This window comes from Ruditapes philippinarum, unplaced genomic scaffold, assembly GCF_026571515.1.
Source record: "Ruditapes philippinarum isolate M1 unplaced genomic scaffold, ASM2657151v2 ctg388_1_1_1_1, whole genome shotgun sequence".
NCBI lineage: Eukaryota > Metazoa > Mollusca > Bivalvia > Venerida > Veneridae > Ruditapes > Ruditapes philippinarum.
This window is the reverse complement of record NW_026865149.1, coordinates 34,824-54,688: the sequence shown is the minus strand read 5'-3', so window position 1 is coordinate 54,688 and position 19,865 is coordinate 34,824. Positions and strand designations below refer to the sequence as shown.

Below are 19,865 nucleotides of genomic sequence, written 5' to 3'. Positions count from 1 at the left end.
TTCTGCTTTCTCGACGTTTGAGATGACAAAGATCAATATTCGTACTTTCTTTACTGTAGCCAAAATACGATTAATCTCTAAAAAGTAAACATACGAAGGCAATTGCTGTTTCTTGGTTAAAATCCTTGCTTAAAGTCATAAAATAACATATGCATTTTCTTCTTCCATATAATTTTGAAACGTGCCGGACGGCTAGCCAATACAGTGTGTCCTTGCTAGACTTTTGGCTAGCAAAAAATAAAAAGTGATTCGGATGTTCAACTGTAATAGAGAACGATTTTCAATTCTGATTTTGTACATTACCCGTGACTGTTCACATCATTTGACGGCGTCTTTGATGTGCAGCATCAACATTTAACTTGTAATTTTGTTTGTGTAATCTATGCTGTGCATCAAAGTATCCGCTTTTAAATGCTATCAACACTCGAATAAGAATTCCATTTACATTAAAAAACTGACACAAGTAATCTCAAGTACAATATAGCTGATAAACAGTAAAGTGACAGTACTAACAAATGGGCATGTTTTTACATTAAAGCTCAAGCAAAACTTTGCTATAAATATTTGAATGATATTTTATAATATCTATGGCAACATATAAGTATCGTAATATGCAACTGTTTTGTGGTTGTTGTTTAGAATAAAAGATAGACACAAGTCAATAATATGCCTAAGTCTGTTGGAAAATGCACCATTCTAGTAACCAAAATCATAAAGTCAAGCTAATCATTGACAAAAATGGCAGACTTTCATTTACCCAGACGGTCAATATCGCAGAGATATTAAAAGAGTCAACTTATTCGATTTCTTAAGAAGTTGGGCAAATAACTGCAAGATGGATACGCAATTTTCTAACAATTAATCAGAAGGAGCGAGTTAAATGGATTCGAAAACTACTGAAAATGTTTCCTAAATATGACAGTTTCTGTTTTATTATATGATGACTTGTAATGAAATCTGGTTCCAATATGTAACGCTAGTTCGCAAGTGAAAAAAAGAAAAGATTGGGGTAAAAGAATTTCGTGATGAGAAAAAATGAAAAAAAAAAAAAAATTTCAATAAAGTTAGTGTCTGATCCACTGATATAAAAGGCTTAATATATTTTCGCATGGCAACGCTTCTTCTACTTGAATTACTCTAACAGTAATGGATTGTTTTCCAGAAAAAAAAGTGCCAGCCCTTAAACATCCACAGTAATTGATAAATTTCTAATGTTTCTTAATTCAAAATGTTGCCATTTCATGTTTAATGCTGAAATGTGCTTGGTCCGGTGCTTCATGGCATGGACGGTGATTTTACTTGGCATTACTGTCGATTAATAGGCTCAATCAAACCGAGCCTGCAATATTTGTAATTTCATCTACAAAAAAACCCCATAAAATTATTTCCAGACTGATGCATAAGTAGAACAAGGCACTGGATCAATATGAAGTGCAATATGATCATGAAATTTAACAAAAAGATAATTTTACAATATCCGTTTCAACCCTTCGAAATTATCTCCTACATAAATAAGCTTCCTGCCGTTTTGGACTTTCTTTAGGGATTCTTAATTGCTCTTTTTGGCATCCTGTGACATTTGCCTCTTTCCTTCCCTGAAAAAACATCCTGCAGGTCGTCGTTACAAGAGTAAAAATGTACTAGGGACAGCCAGGTTTCAGTTATTGAAAGGTATAGTACCTATAATGTGCTATGTTACGGTATTAGCACCCTAATGCATTACCTCCGCTTTGAAGAGTATTCAAATAGGCTAGAACGACTGTTGACTACATTGAAAAAGAGGGGCCATGGGTTCAATCCCCAAAGAGTCAACTTTTTTTTTCTTTCTTTTTTTCTTTTAACATTACTTATGTATCTCTCATGTCCCATTTGGAAAGAAAAAAGTGTTTAATTTAGATTTTTTAATTTATATAGGTATTTATTGGCTAAATTATGCTTAATCTAGTAATAAATATGGTACCTGATATTTTCAAAGTGTAATATAATCAAAACTAGACGGTAAAAGTAATTCATATTTTATAAGATCAACCAATATACCTTTTTAAAAATTTAAGTAAACTTTGAAAACAGGCACTCATTTGGGTAAATTTTAAGAATTTTTTAAATTAGGCTCCCTAAGTAGAAAAATGGTCAGACACGTGATAAAAAATGGGTGGGGTAGGGTAACATTTTATACAGATTTCATAAATTTTAAGTAGAAACCATAATTTTGCTTATGAGGATTGTTAGCTGAATGGTACTATTTGTTTCTTACCAAAAATTAATGGGAAAACATTTTTCATAAGAATGTTATTGCAGATTATGTAAAGGTTCCGCATATCTAAAAAAGTGCCCTCATAACATTCTAGCTTGAGTCCAGAAAAGTGGCCATAACTTGATTTCCGTACGGTAAACTTTGTTTAAATTTTGCATACAGGTGTACTTTAAGGTATACATCTGACCTATGATGTCAATTTTTTAGTTTCTGATAGTGCCCATTAGGGTCCTAATACCTTAAAGTATTCAAAATTTGAATAAAACGCCTTAAACTTATATATTTCTGTAGGACGACATAATCGAAGGGTTGAAAAGAATTTTGCTATAATTATTCCAATTTATTTTTCTTAAACTTACCGCAAATGAATATTCTTCACATGATTCATATTCTCCATATTCAACCGAATCTGCCTGTAATTAAAATAGTTGAAGTAAATCAGAATCAGAAGCAATATGTATGATTTTTGATGACTGTACTTTTCCAATTGACATATTAATTTTGATGTTTTGTTTTTCAGATGCGGGGTCGGATGAGTTGGGAAACACTACTATCATTAACGTCCTAATAGTATAAAGCATCATAGCAGCTGAAGTAACAATCAACCCTGCATCATTTATGTATGAGTGATCTTTAAAGAATCAAAAGTCTATCGAGTGATTTCGAACCCAGAGCATATTTTATCTAAATGTTCAAGTCAATATCCTAAAAGTTATGTTTAGATAACAAATTATTTGGAAATTAAATAAAAGGACAGATTTCAAGATTCGCTTGCCAGAGACTAATTCTAGATAGTTGCTGCCAAACTATATCAAGAAGTTGATGTGTAGTTCCCTTTAAGTTCTTTCAAATTGTTATAGTAAGCTTTAAAGCGGCTATCTTGTTCAAACGTCTAGAACCATTTATGCATGTTAAGTAAAGAATTATTTAAGAATAATTTCTGTACAGTTTCAGCAAATTCTATCAAGCGATTCACGTAAACTTTTGATTAAAAGTTTATTTTTATTTTAAGCTGTGACAGCCATCAAACTATTAGTACAATTTTATGAAGATACCTAAATTATCAACAGACATTTTGTTTTGCCAACCGGAATTAAATGAGCAATTTGTTATAAAGAATAACATTTTATCACCCCATTATTGTTCCATCATCATTGGCCATGCAATTTAGAAGGAGTTGTTAAATTAAGATTGTTATGCCCGGAAGACTGACATCAGAAACTGTCATATCACAATAGCTAAATGTAGAAAAACAAGAGGGCACATGGGCCCTGGGTCGCTGACCTGTGGCATGGGTATATGCCTGTATTTTGTGAAGACAAACATTCTTAGTTTCAATTGAACTGGGTAAAAGATGATCTCAGTTTTACAAAGGTTTCCCAAAGATCTGATCGGTGACAGGTGAGGTAACAATCAACAAGCCTCCTAGCGGGAACCCTTTTCATCCTAAGGACATTATTCGAATAATTTTTGAGGGCATTATTTGAACAATTTTTTAAGAGGACCACTAGATCATGCATGATACATACCAAATATCAAGGCTCTACGTCTTGTGGTTTTTGACAGTAAAGCTCTATACCTTCTGGCTTTTGACAAGAAGATATTTTTTGTTTTTTTTTTCAAAGAACTCTTTTGACAAGGCAACCAGAGTTCTTCAAATAATTTAATTTTTTAACAACTTTGGTAGAGCGTCATGCAAGAAACATGTCTGCCAAATATCATTAAATTGGGCCAAGCGGTATTGGAGAAGATGTCATTTGAATGAAAAAGCTAACGCACAAACGAACAGACTGTCGGACGACAGGCAACACGGTGTCACAAAAAATCACCTTGTCAGTGTGACAGATGAGTTAAGAACAGGAAAAGAACTGAAGAGTATTTTCTACGAATGGGGTTCTCATAAGTTTCAAAGCAATTGTATAATGAAAAAACATTTGTAGAGGTCTTCTTGGCAATGCGATATGCTTATACTGAGGATATTGCAGTTTCATACAAGAAGCTTAGGTGTATTTTCTTATAAAACGATGACTAAAACTGCAGGTACCCTAGGACTGCAGGAGAGCCTGAAAATATATATTAAGTCTTAGCCGCATCTGATTCTTAAAAGGTAAATGGAAAGAATGTTTTTGCAACCACCAATATGAAATTAAATAGTTATGAGCTATTTATGTTTCTTATAGTTTTTGTTAGTATCAGAAACATGAAGTTTATTTCTAATACTTACCATTCGAAATTGTAAAGAAGCATTACAGAGCATCCTTCTTCTCTGTAAATAAAATAATCATATTAGATAATATTAGTTAATCAGGACCAGGAGCAATTAAATTCAGTATGATTTTTTGTCACCACACTTCGTCTTGTAGTAATTATGGTTTTCTGGGTTCTCTTAAGTCTGATGGACTTGGTTGTGTTTAAAAATCAATCATGTGATTAAAGGGGAATCACATTGAAATATATTCTAAATGAAGACCACGATATATATGCTTTAACAGACCATTTTAACACTTTTAGCTTTGACTTTTTTATGAGACCTGAATTTGGTATTTAATGCTTCTGAAAGGAGTTTGGCACTTATTGTTTCTGAAAAAAAATTTAGCATTTAATGTTTCTGAACAAAAGAATTCTTGAGTTTTCATTTTCAAAATTCTGGAAATAAAGTGATCCCTCAGAGGCATTAATCACAACAGAATTAAAAGAAAATTGCAGACTCGGCTTGATTCAGTCTGCACATGAGAGATAATGAATACGTGCAACATCCCTCACGTCTAGAACCGACTTGAGCGTTACCAAATTGTCAACATTCAGCTCTGGACACGCTTTAGGGGACGCCGACGCCGACACCGACGCCGACAATGACACCGACAACGACGCCGACAACGATAACGACGCTGCCGACAAAAGTAACCCCTATATGTCGCCTTTTTTAAGGGGACACAAAAAACGAGTGACCGTCCTCGTATTCCCCAGACTTGGCATCCCGTTACTTTTTCCCCTTTTCAACACTGACAAAACATCTCAAAAGTCTTTGCTACTATGTAGGAAAGGACTTTTGTCGGCCAGATTTCAGTTATGGAAAGGTGCAATACCTAAATTGGGCTTTGTTGAAACGTTAAAAAAGTTCAAGAGGAGATTATTCAGAAGTATTGATATAGAAAATGCAAAATATTTCCTTCAACCATACTGTTCTACATTTTGACTTAACCTTGTATTTCTAGCTCCTATGACCTAGTTATGCATCAGTCTTGAACAAAGCTGATGACATTTGTGGAGGTCTACCTTAGAATCAATCTTGTAAAGTGTGATCAATATTCATTCAGTGGTTAAGGAGAAGATTATGTATAAAGATGTTGTGGACAAGAACGGAAGACGAAAGCTTGATACACTGCCTTTACAGAAGCTCACCTCTGCGAACTTTGTGGGCTAAAAAACGAAGAAAAGATGGGACAAAAAGGGCATCAAAAGAGACGGAGAATGCTATTTTTGCCTTGTTTGAAATTAAATTAAAATAGATAAGACTGTTTCCTGGTGTTTCCTACAAGCTTGATGATGTTTTCGAAAAGGTTTTTCCTATCAGTAATTTAAATCTCTTTCTAATACTTACTAAAATAATTGAATATTCTAACTTAAAGGGACTCCACTGAGGTTTTTGATGGGTCTGAAAATATTTTTTCCAGATGAATGTACCATTTCGTGAATGGTTAGACCACCAACATTTTGTTCAAAATTTCAGACCATTCGCGCTCTCTGTTTTGTTTTCACAATAATTATTCAAATTGTAAAAACCTAACCCAAAATGAAAAGTGTTTAAACGCTTTTCACTCAAATCGGGCTGGGAAAAGCATAAACATACGATTTTCAATTTATTTCAAATTATATTTCTTAACTATCTTTGCATATATTTTTTTGTTTAAAGTGCCCCAGCTCTTTTATGTAAGAAAATCAGATGTTATGTTTTCAGGTTTTTAACCTCAGTGGAGTCCCTTTTTAACACGTGAATATACATTTTCAAGTTAACATCAGCTTGCTGTTAGAAGATTAGAAAATAATCAGAATCAGAAACAATTAAAACAGATAAGTATTATTTCTGATGACTTTCAGTTGTCATTATATTATTTTTATAATTGTTTATGTCTGTTTTGTTGGTGCTGGGCGGAGATGGTTGGGTTACACACTGCTATTATTAACGTCTTAATGTTATTTGGCATCATATCGGAATTCTCTACCATGCATTTTAGGTATGAGCTATAACGATAGAAGTCAAACTCTTTTGCAGGTTTCGAGTCTACAGCAATGATGGGCAAATGGTATATTCATATCATATTCTAAATATCATGTCCATCTCAAGAAGTAATGTTTGGAACAAAAAATATTTGGAAATTGAACAAAAGTAAATAATTTAATATTCGCTTGCCAGAGATTATGGAATGTGATTAGCATAAATAGACAATTAAGATACTGTTGTAGAGTAAAGGACTACCTAGCAATCATTGTTGTCAAAGTCTATCAAGTTATTGATGAGCAGGTGCCTTTTAAAGTACTTTTCAATTTTTCTAGGGCCATCTTGTAAAGTCGACTAGAAACATTTCAGCATGTTAAAGATCCTGTTACACAATTTTTATGGTTTTAAATCATAAATATGATGCTCAAATTAAGATTTATCTATATTGTAAGTTCCAAAAAGCATTACTTATAAAGGTATTACCGAATTTAACATTTCATGTAAATAAAGGGAGGTAATAAAAATTCATTTTCTATAAAGATTAAGTCAAATTTTACAATAAAAAATGAATGCATATATTTGAATGATTACATATAATATGCACAAATTTTTGCAGTACAAAAGTTACATATTCTTTGATGTTTGAAAATTGTTTTATTTGCATACTTATGTACATATGTATAATTTCACTTAGTGTGGTGTACCACATTGATCACAAAATACAGAATCGCTAAGTAAAGAACCAAGGAAAAACATTTGATTTAATGTTTATCTTTTTTCAAGCTGTGGTATCAAACCATTTGTACAATGATATGAAGATAACCGAATGATCCTTTTTGACAGTTTCAAAATCTATCAAGGGGTTTAGGAGGGGATGTTGTTGAACGATTTTTTTTATTTCAGGTCTTCCAGACATTTTGTTATGCCAAAATGAATTAAATGAGCTATTTTTTAAATGTACAACCATTAGATTACCCCTGTGTTGTTTTATTACCACTGGCCATATGAGGAGTTATTGTTTCATTAATATTGTAAAGCCCGGACGACTGATATCAGACATTGTCATATCACAATAGCTCAATGTAGGGGAAAAGAAGGAGAAGAAACTTTAATTATTTCGTACGAATGGAGTTCTCTTAAGTTTCGAGGCAATTCATTCGAATCCTAGAGTTGTGCGTCAGACAGGAAATCATTTAAAATAAAACAGAGAGAGAAAATTTAAAAGGTTCATTATGGCACTAGATCGCTCACTGAAATTCAAAGATCGTCTCTATCATATACTACAAGGTCCAATGACTTAGATCTTCACACCAGAAGACTTCTTATTTAAGCCTTTTAAAACTTAGGACGAGATCATTTTGAACCAAGGAATAAATGCAAATGATATTGTAAATGCTAAATCTGCAGATGAAACAAAAAATCATAATAAAACTAATTTGAAATAACTCCTCAACAGAAATACATTTTTGCGATTTTAATCAATAAAGAAAAAGGTTATATCAAAATCCCTAAGTAGATAAAAAGTTTTGTACCGCACAAAAATGCCCTTAAAGAAATGGAATAGAGAAAATAAGAATCCTAAAGAAAGCCCAACACTGCAAAATTGAAAATGTTGCAGGCTCGGTTTATTAAAAGAGGTTATGACCAAATTATTTTAAGGCATACCGCATGCTTGATATTCAACCGTTTTATAATTAAACGCTACGCTTTCCTCTTTTAATTACATCTGACGGACTAGGTGAGGGACTCTTTTGCGGACAGTTTTTAAAGCCCTTTGGGACTGAATAGTCTTAATGTTCGTCTTCTGTTTTGCTTCGTCAGGCACTTGTAGGTGATTTTCTTGTTGCTCTGCCATCCTTTAAGGCATCGAGTACTTTCGTAATGGTCATATTTACAAAATCTTTTTTTATGTGTTTTATTTATTTCGTCTAATGATACCATGACCATTGTTAGAATTTCACTAGGCGGCGATAAATTTTATTTACACTTTCGTGTCACTCAGGAACATATTTGGGCTAAGAGTGAGGTTTGGGGCACCTAAACCGGTTTAAACTTCCCAGTGGTTTAACAACCACTGACCGTTCCAAGGCGGTACTCTTCTGTGTTCCTTTTTCGTTGTTTTTCATGTCATGTTTTGTAATGTCTGTTTTGTTAGATTGTCGTTTACGGTAGGTATTTTCTGACCTCTCCTCTTTTCACCCTAACAGCCCTTGTCCCTTTAATTCCCATATGGGTCCGTTTTTTCATTTTTCATTATGGTAAACATTTTTTATCTATTTCAAAATTCCTTAGTCGATTGCTGACTTATGGACCGAATACGAAGTGTAACAGACGGTCAGACAGATGTGTCGGTTGATCAGTGGGTCGGTTCACATCATGGTTTCGGACAATAACAATCATTGCAACCAAACCTGTCTAGGGGGCGTGGATGGCAACTTGCACATTCCAGTACAGTCCATGAACAGGTTCAATGAAACCGTGACTGAAACATTTTCAATTTTGTCGTATTGAACTTTCTTTAGGGAATCTATTTTTCTCCATCTTTTTGGTATATAACAACCAATGTAGAAATTTCTTAAAGTTCTTAAAGCCCTTTAGGACCGAATAGTCTTATTGTTCGTCTTCTGTTTTGCTTTGTCGGCCGCCCTTGTAGGTGATTTTCTTGTTGCTCTGCCTTCCTTGTTGCTCTGACTGTGTAACTTTTCATCAATGACAAAATGTTCGGGTAGATTGTAGTCTGAAAATAACTCTAAGCTCTTGATATTGTAGTTACCGAGAAGAAGATTCTTTTTAAGACATTTTAACTTTAAATGTCTAGATTCTGTTTCATAACTGAAGTCTTGAATGTACTTTTCTTTTTCCTATTTTTTTTTTTTACAATTGATTGAGTTTTATGTCCCACCAACATAAAAGAGGTCACATGGCGACATTGAGTTTTACTGCTGGTGAAAGACCTAAAATGCACCCCATGCATTTTGTCAGTATCAAACGGGCACCTAAGTAGAAACAAGTACTAAAGCTAGCTGGATAGCTCCCTCACATCAAATACGTTTACGTCTCTTGCAAGATTCGAACCAACAGCGGTGAGTGGCAAGTAGTTTGAACCTAACCACTCGATCTCGGACACCCCGTATTATCCTATATAAAATAGAGAAATACAGAATCCCTAAAGAAGGTTCAACACAACAAAATTGAAAATGTTGCAGGCTAGGTTTGATTGAGCCTGTTCATGGACGGTACTGAAAAGTGCAAGTTACCGTAACTCTTTAGAAATTACATGACCCCGGAGCTGAATCAATTCCTCTTTACTCCAGAAGACTACTAGCCGATGTTACATACTCAATTTCAGAGCTCTTGGCATTGTCATTTCAGAGAAGAGATTCATTAAGACATTTATATTACAAGTCAAAACTGACCGATGGGCTGACATATAGGGACTGTCTAGACTAAGCTTCATGCCAAATACTTTATCTCTGGGCATTACAAATTCTGGAAATACTTTCTTTAAAATAAAACTTAAACTATATAATCTTAGTGACTAAGGTGTGGTGCTAATCAAAGGAAACGATTTATATTTTTTTCCGAGGACCACAATGTAAACAATTCTTCAACTTCATGTAAAAACATTAGCTCTGGTTAAATTACTTTCTGTGTAGAATATTTTTAAAAATCTAAGTTTCAAAGTATTTTAGCTGAAACTTATTACAAAGCTTTTTGAAGAGGGCTACTTAATGACAGTTTCTGTGAATTTTAATCAGCTGAGCTTATTAAGTATAATAAAACGTTGCCTAATATAATAGAGTTTAACATACCTCTTCAATTCCCTTGACAAATTCACTTGATAATGAAGGCACTGGGCAAGATCTTTTCGCTGCGGTACCTTCAACCTTCTTACCGTCTGTATCAATAGCAACAAATGACGTATATTTTGATATAATGTTACCCTGGCAACTCAGACTAACTACCTTCTTCCTGTTTACATCTATAGCATCTAAGTCAGCTGAGTATCCAATATCATCCACTTTAAGAAGACAGTATGTGTGCATTATGTCTTATCATAAATATGTTTCAGACAGTAAATAATACATAATATCATTTTGACGCAAAATCATTCTCAATTTTAATAAGATTTTGTGTATTGTAAAGTGTATTGGAGCATAAATAGAAACACTTTTAAAGCTGGTCATCAAGGCAAAAGATGTTATTAAGACTTGGCCAACAAGAGCTGTCCAAAGAGGAGCGAGATTCATTCCATAGTTTTGTGCATTGCTGAATAATGTGATAAAAGCACAGCAGAATATGAACTTCAAGCAAGATTTTGAAAACAATATCGGGGAATCTGGAATTTCCTGTCCTTATTTGTAAACAAGTATTTCAAGTTTTAAGCAAATGTATCTTATGATTTATGTGCGACACTGAATGTTACTTGATAACCACCATATGAACACATATGCGGATGTTTCTAAATCAAAAGTTTCACCTTTTTCGCATTCAAATATAAAATCATGTTTTATCCCGTAGTCGGGGTATGGGACAGCTGCTTGCATTTCATTTTCAAATGTAGTTCATGGACAGACTCAGTTGAAAAAATATGATCAACAAGGAAGGGTGGCGTTCAATTAACGCAACCTCCACATACAGCAACACAGGACCACCGACAAGGAGACCATCAGGACCAAAACCGACTATGCAACATTTTCAATTTTGTTGTTTTGAGCATGATGAAGTAACTGTCATCAAATTAGGAACATATAGGTTAATTAAACAAAAAGACTTTATGGTTATTTCAATGAAATTTCAATTTAGAAAGATGACAACTATTACAAATGTATTGCAAGTGAATTTCTTTAAAACATTTTGAGAATTAAAACTTATCACACAAGTGAGGAAAAACGTATAAACAGAGAGATGAATCTAGTAAGTCAAATTTTATTTGTTTGATTTAGGTTTTACGTCACACCGACACAGTATAGGTCATTTGGCGACGTTCCAGCTTTACTGGTGGAGGAAGACCTCACGTGCCCCTGCGTGTTTTTTTTTTTGCTTTTTTTTTCAGGCACGAACAGGCACCTGAGTTGTTGAGCCACCGACGTTCCGTAAGCCAGCTGGATGGCTGTCTTACATGAAAGAATCCAAAGTCCCTGTCGGGATTCGAACCCACATAGGTAAGGGGCAAGTGGTTTGAAGTCCACGACCTTAACCACTCGGTGACGGACGCCACCTTAGTCAGTCAAAGGGTAATAACTTTACTGATGATATTTTCAGAAGTATCTGACCTTGTGATTCTAGGTAATGTGTATCAGGTTCGAAATGAATATATTTAATAGTTTGTCAGAAATGGAATTTAACCAATTACTAGACAAGTATCTATTTCAGGTCACAGTAAAATTAGCTTGACATGTAAAACTCAAAGTTTTAAGTTCTTAAGCAATTGCACACTTGTCTTATGATCAGTTTTATTTGGTTTATTCAGGACCTAGTGACATAAGCCTTTTTACGTTCGGTCTGAAAATGAATGCGGCAGATATAATTCATTAAGGTGCACCTACTTACAACGTTGAAAGTTCCAAGGGCAATACATTTTGATTTAATGGTAAGTGTCTGTCCGTACTCTGTCTTGTGCCCAGTCCTGTTTTTGTTTGAGGTCATTCTGGACTCCTGACCGCTCGTCCTTGTTGCTGAGTCGTGTGGGGCTTGCGTTAATTGAACGCCACCTTTCCTTGTTGATCTTGTTTATCATATATTATTATATTGATCTTTTAACCTATAGATTAATGTCAGGTACAGCTCATTGAGGCGTATCATATAAACAAGTTTTAAGATGCCATGTCAATGTACATACTTCAATGACCAGTTGCATTTTTTGTTATCACAGGACAAAGTGACATTGACTTTTGATCTAAAAATAGGTGTAGGAGGTAGAACTTATAAGGGTGCATCCACATAATAGATTTAGTAAAACAGCTTCGTCAGTATTTTAGTAAAGAAAATTAGCAAAAATTAGGCCTAAAACGTGAACCAACGCAAATGAAGGAAAATGGCTCCTGACAATAGCTGCGCTTTTTCCTCAAAAAGTAAAGTTTAAATCTTAAATGTTGACATGGAAATCCAATGCAATATTCTTATTTGTCTAGAAAAAAAGAAAAACTGCAAACGTTGTGCAGCAGATTCCGCATCCTGATCCTGTAGAAGCTTTATTTGCAGCTTAGTTGCTAAGCGATGAACTGCAGCAGATGCATTTATATTGTCTGCTTCACACAAGGTGAAGGTCAAACTATAAGAAACAGCATTTCCATCTTTTACACCTTTCAACGTCACTGTACTGGGTGCATAACTTGCCTGAAATAGAAATTACAGCTTATTATCTACTTAAGGTTTAAGCAAACAAAAAATAAAATTGTTTATATATTTATAAATTAATACAAATGACGTCGGTAATAAGTTACCCTGAGAGAAATAGATAATGCGATATAAAACTCAAAACAAATCCCTATTGTGGGCCTTAAGATCACTGCCCGTCGCAGTGGTGATAAAAAACGTGCAAAGGTGTAAAACCAACCTCCTAAAAGCTACATATACTAGATAAAATCAGAAAAAAACTCTTCTTTTAGGAGACTTACATTTCTATCAACATTCTGTAGGACAGCAAATAATGTGAGTCGTTCACCAGCAGATAAGATATTTGGAAGTTTAGTAGGTATGGACACGGGTGTGATACCTGGAGGTAGATCCCAATCTAGTGAGATATCTGTGATAGCAGGCTGCATCGCACGCTTCAATAATGATATCACCTGTACAAGTAGATATATCTTGAATAAATGCAGTAATCATTAATCTACCACATAATTTATCTAGCACCAATTAAAATATAAATAATATAGATATTCTCAAATCCTCTAGGGATACAAGAACAAGTACCATACACTCGAATTTTCTTTGTTTCTAAAGGCGAACACATCAGAAGAAGATAGTTGTTTCGAAACATCTAAAATTTTACATATATTTCCAGTTAAAAATCAAAGAAATTCCGATTAATGCACTTATGCAAACCAAACTGAAAATGTATCGGCAAGCTATAGTATTTGCTAACACAACTTTTTATTTGATATATTTTTTCCAATATTTTGAAAGCCTAATGTGCAGAACTTATTGAACACATCATTTTTTACCATTTTATGTAGGCAGGCACAGGATAATGACGCTATTTCTATTGAAACATTGTTTATAAAAGATTGTATATAGGAATGTATCCATGCAATATTTCTCAAACACAATGATCAACATGGAAGGACGGCAATCAATGTGTGCATCTCTAACATAACACAGCGAAATAGAAGAAACAAAATCCTAAAGAATGCCCAAAACGGCAAAACTGTAATTCAAAATTTCACCATTACAATTATTAAATGTTGAATTATGGTTGACCCGGTGCTAGGGGACGTGGACGCTCAATCAACCGAGCAACATGTTTAATTTTGTTGTTGATTGCGTTCTTTTGAGATTCATTTTTCTCTCTATTTTATTTGTATTTCCATACAGTCAAAACATTTTTTGCTTTGCAATACAGAAATCCAGTTTATTTCTAGCTGCACTTAGCAGGAAAAGAAACTTCATTTACCTTGGGCTGTATACGATCTTCACCACTTATAAATTCTGACTTCCCTCCACCATTTCTTGCAATACCATCAATCAGGGCTGTTGATACACCATGGCCTATACCAAGAGTGAATACTCTGAAATATTTTAAACATTCTGACTACTTTTACTGTTTTAAAAAAGTATGGTAGTTGCCATCTTTCTAGAGTAATGAAACCAAAATTGTCTAGTCTAACTGTGGCCTTTATTATACTGAAAGACTGCTGTTTACCTATGTGATGTTACACCATACCACTTCTAAATGGTTTTCAGCTGAGTGTGTGTTTTAATGTCACATGAAACAATTTGATCTTGTATTAACTGTTTGGTGTATTGTCGCTTCTTATGCATTAAAATACAATATCATATTTTTATGATGATATCAAAGTTCAAAGATTTAGATAATCACTAAACATTTTATAAAATGATTGTTTTATTTTAAAAATAAAATTCTTCATTTAATTTTCTATCAAGAATAAAATTCTTCATTTCATATATTTTCAATGATTTATTCCTGCTAACAGACCCTAAGAAAGGCAATTTTAAGTTTGCCTGTATTGTCAGCATTTGTATCGCAACTGTGCATAGACAACCAACGCAAAACGTCTTTTTATTTCATTGTTGTGACTGATAGAACAACACTGTTGGAATATGTAATTTACACGGGATGTAACATCAGCGGACGAAATTCAAGAACTATTTAAGTTTTCGGAATGGCTCGATACAAATGTTCAAGGTTTAGATACATTAGGTGAAAGATCGGATTATCGCAACTTATTGATATAAATAAGAGACCTTAACCAGAAGCCAGACGTAATGAAAGAAGCATAGTATTGGAAATTGAACGTTTCCTGATTTATGCAAAAAGAAATCGTTGAAATTATAGAAATAGAGAAAGCAATAGGGAGAATATAGATACACAACATCATTTCTACCAGTGTATGTAATACAGCTAACCACGTCGTCATTGAAGCCTTAGTATTCAAATAAAAAGTGAGAGAATGTAAGAAATCAAGTGATTCAAAATTTCTGTGCTGTTGGCACTAATATATGAACTCTTAACAGGAAGTGTAGGGTGTTTCAGTGCCACAAGGATACCTACATTCAGATGGTTGACCATATTGTCAATCTGTTTCTAAGAAACATTGCGATACGAAATAAAATACTTTATGTAATTTTACCCATTAAATAAGGTGCTATATCAGTCAAAAATATTTCATATTTGTTAAAAATGAATATGAAATATAAATATAAAAGTGTTTGAAAAAAAGATAAATGAAAAACAACTTTTTGATGAATTTTGTCTTGAAAACTGTCTAGAATGATAGACAATGGTCTAAGAAAATAAATCCAAACACCAATCTATAATTCAGTCATAACCGCTGTACAGACGTTTAAAGAGTTGTTTACGTGACGTCATAATGTAGCGTCAAACAGCGCGTGCAAAAAAAGACAAAGCAATACATTACTGTGCCCTGTACAATTGCACTTGCGTAGCAAGCAAGGTTATTCGTCACAATTTTTCTTTGAAAATGAAATTAAATAAAAAGGTTATTTTTCGTTTTCGTGAAATATGGTATATATTTCTCTCAAATGAAAAAAATACTCTCTGAACATTTTAAAATTTGTTTGACAATTTCATTGATTTAAACATTTATAGATAACTAAAGTTTATGCAATTAGTGGACTCTATTTTTAAAACGCTGATCACTGCGTAAAAATTATAGACTTAGATGTTTTTTCTGAGTGCTTAATTTCCAAATGATTAATGTTTCCAAGATATCATTCTTTTTCCATATGGATGAATAAGAAATAGTATATTTTATGTCCTTATTCGACATTGACTGCATTTAACATTTTGTGGCCAGGTGAATGTTGTTAATGTTATAAATTTGGCGCTACATTACTTACAGGTGCTTATTTGCAAATATACTTGTTACTGCTCTTTACGTGTACTGTGTATGCAAATATTTCATGGCAAAAGAGGAATCAAACCATTCATAGCGCATTATTCGCTCATAGACAAGTCCACACAGATGGCATGTCCTTAAAGGTTATGGATTTAAAACATTTCCGCATCTTCAGTTAATAAAGTTTATGAAATAAAAGTAATTTATTACATGCTTTTCGGTGGTTTTTCCGATCTTACACTGAACTAAACAAATATCCTCTATTTATTCACTAGGAGTCTACTGAATAATGTCAATTTGAATAAATATTTGTTAAGAACAATGTTATAAAGTACCTTGTACTTGTGTTTATGGATTCTTTTCTGACCAATCCGATTACTGCATCTGTGTTGTCTACTTGCCCATCTGTTAGAACAAAAACCTGAAAAATATTTATACATTTTTTAACATGCATACATCATTCAAAAGCGTAAGATATACAAAATAATGTTTATATTAATTCATACAACTTAAGACAAGACATATCTGTGATACTAAGTTACTAAAGGATACTCCCCGACAATGCTTGATATAACGAACACTTTAAAAAATTCTGGTCCAGGAGTTGATAATTTAAATACTTATACATACACACACCACACCTATCACCCAGGTAAAAATCAACATCAAATTCAAACCAAGTGTGAATGAAGCTGCAAAGTACTTACATTACATTTATCTAAGATACTTGCCAATAAATGAAGATTTTTTTTCCTATGAAAAAGAAGATAAATTTATATTTACCCTAAATAACAAAATATTTAATAGTAAAAATCCAAGTAAAGTATTTTAAAGTATAAAAAGAGAAACATGACAAGAATAAATTTACACCTCAAAAGTCTATTTAACAACTTACCCGTCGTGGATGTGAAGGTATAGGATTTTTATTAAAGACATGTTCTAAAGGCTGGAGAATTTCTGTTCCACCCATGTCAGCATTCATCAATTCTTGCGCTCTGATAGCTTCAATTAAACTTGACTCTGTGTACTTTTGGCTGCCACTGCAAATAGTTAAGTCTTAATTTACTTCATAATCTAATTACCTCATAAGTTTATATGAAAATCCCTGAGAATTATTTTCATTCCGGTTAACTTAAAGTTTAAAAAAGTATGGCTTCACTCCACTGATAACCTCCATTCAAACAAACATTTCGTGAAACAAGGTAACATTTACATCAAAATTGCTCTCTGGGAGTAAAACTATAATATGTATACAAATATATGCCTTTCGACCTCATTAGACCTAATTTCTCACATCCCCAAAACATTACAAGCTCTCAAACCCTACCAATCAAGAATAAGTAAAATACAGAAATACAGAAAGAAGCCCAACACGGCTCAATAGAAAATGTTTCAGGGTCGATTTAATTGAGCCTTTTCATGGACGGTATTGGAAAGTGCAAGTTACCGTCCACCACCCTAGCACAGGCTTAAGAAGAATACAACGTTTCAACACGAAAATGGGGAAATTTTGAATTTAGAAACATCCGCAGATGTGTTCATACGGCGGTTATCATGGAGCCTTCAATGTGACAAAGAAGTGTCATTCCATGAAAAGCGGCGTATATTGTCCCCTACTAAAATGATGTGTGTGCCCTTAACGAGAAAGCAATAGACAGAACTAATTAAATGGAATTTTGAAATGAGATAAGAGGTTATGAAGCCTGTACATCACCGACAAGACGTCAACAGACAAATTTAAAAAGCAGACAACATATCTTAAGGGTTCTACTGGAATCACCCAAGTTGAAAGTTAAAGATTTTGATGCATAATAAAGAGATCAAATGAAATTCAGACAAAGATCTGAATTCACTTTATAAAAGCACAAATTCAGCTACATTTTTTAAGTATGACAATCGTAAGATAAATTATATAGCACATTGAGTAAGATTTACTTGCGCTAGATTAATCGGATGTTTATACAGTAATTTGTGTGATTCGGTGTACAGTATCACACACAACAATCTTATTAAATTTTCAAAAGAAAGAACACAACCTGAACTCTGGTCACAATAACAAAACGTGACCTGTTTACGTGATTTGCCTACACCTGAACTGCATTAATGCATTGAATGATATTAGACTGCATATATATTGACAAAATAATATAAAATGTGCAGATGAAATTCATATATTACATTTTTATACCTGACGTAAATCATGAAAAACAGGTTAGCTTTTGGCATAAAACATTTTTGCAAGATTCTTCGTGTATTACTGGTTATGCTATATAAATATATAAAAGATTATAGAGCAAGCAACAATTAAAACACAGCTTAATTACCTGACAATTGACTATATTACACGAATTTATGATACTGCATATGTCCTTTTTTTATCACAACAAAAATTAAGCTATAGCCTTGCTACATCTCTGTTTATAAATGTGGATGACTCTTATATTGATAAAAGTCTAGTGAAAATTGACATCAGGAGCATGCAGTATTATAATGTTGATGATACATTTCAGTAAAATGTGGCATACTGTTTTCATTATATTACAGCCAGTAGCAGAGACATTTACCAATAAACGAATACAAAATACGTGATTTACTTAAATGTACGTCCATGCATGAGGCCGACTTTTTATTTTAAGCAGATAGTGCTTTTGAAATAAAAGTCGTCTGTTTGGTCTCCAAAATAAGCCTCTGTACCAGCCATAAACTCATCATCGTCCCAAAACCTCGTTCCAAATGTTGGACTTCAAACTTCTAAACTTCGGGCAAGGTTTGGTGGGCGATTTAACTGCTCAAACTTGCATTTTACTTACGAATAGTCGCTTTTGCAAATCCGGCCTTATGCACGGGGGTTTTATCATGCACGAAAGCACACAAGCGGCTTTCTTCTCCCTACTGTGTTCTTTAAATTGCAAGCCTAATTGTTTAATGACATTTAGATAGTAACAGTGACAATAATAAAATGTTTATTGATACGAGATATGTTGCTCCAAACAACAGCAAGTTTCTTATACATTTACATATGATGAAATATTGTACAAGAATTATTATATTTAAGCCAACTTTTTGTCTGCTCCCACACGGCACTTGACATTTGCTGTAGTAAAATATAAAATAAAAACACTGGAAAAATAGTCATCCCTCAGAGGCTTCAATACTACATCTTCAGTATCTCATAGCATTCTCCTGTAATTGAAGAACAAACATACTTAAGATCAATCAATATATCTTTTTTAGTCCCAAATCATGTTGTCATCATAATCATAAGCTTGCCGGTCGATTGTTAGGTACAAAAATGAAAATATCTACGATTGGTAGGAGCCAGTGCGCCTTCATTGCAAAGAATCTTTTTTGATATATTGCTCCCAGTGGCGAAGCCAAAGTTTTGTCTCTTGTTAAAAAGGGGCCTGTGGAAGTTCTGGTTTGGGTTAAACCCTTTTTCCCTTTTACTGTTTTTTGACTTGATCACCCCTTTGCTGACGATTTTGCTGACCCAATTTTTCCCTAAATTACTTTCACCCAGGGCGCCCCTTTCTTGTGTCTTTCTTCTAAGGAACTACTGACAGTTTAGTCACGATTTGAAATTACGTCGGGGTTCCTTTTACCAACAACACTCTTGCGGCGATGGATTTCTTTTGTGGGGAACTTTATGACTGCTCTGAACTTAATATTCTGGATTTCCATTTTTGCCCATGGGAAAGGTTTGTCAAACAAAAAGTAAAATCAAATGTTCGTGCAGACTGAACGACTGTTATATCTTTCAACTGGCAAAGGCCTACATTGCATAATAATGAAAAATAACTCTTGAAGTGTGTAGAAAAATACCATTTACGGATTTAATTGCATTTCC

The 19,865-nt window shown here is 33.6% G+C and overlaps 1 protein-coding gene across 3 annotated transcripts in view; it reads right to left on the bottom strand.

Annotated features, from left to right (window-relative positions):
• LOC132728009 (von Willebrand factor A domain-containing protein 5A-like) overlaps window positions 1-19,410 on the bottom strand; it is a 31,000-nt gene extending 11,590 nt beyond the window's left edge. For 2 of the 3 annotated variants that reach the window (XM_060713611.1, XM_060713612.1), the window contains exons 1-8: window positions 16,914-19,410; window positions 16,354-16,439; window positions 14,092-14,206; window positions 13,094-13,264; window positions 12,629-12,812; window positions 10,286-10,494; window positions 4,479-4,520; window positions 2,614-2,667 (exon numbers count right to left, since the gene is read on the bottom strand). In XM_060713611.1, the coding sequence (XP_060569594.1) occupies window positions 2,614-2,667; window positions 4,479-4,520; window positions 10,286-10,494; window positions 12,629-12,812; window positions 13,094-13,264; window positions 14,092-14,206; window positions 16,354-16,439; window positions 16,914-17,000 (948 nt within the window). In that variant the 5' untranslated portion in view covers window positions 17,001-19,410. The remainder of the gene's footprint in view (window positions 1-2,613; window positions 2,668-4,478; window positions 4,521-10,285; window positions 10,495-12,628; window positions 12,813-13,093; window positions 13,265-14,091; window positions 14,207-16,353; window positions 16,440-16,913) is intronic. The other variant, XM_060713613.1, reaches the window with a different exon arrangement.
• Window positions 19,411-19,865: the final 455 nt, after the last annotated feature.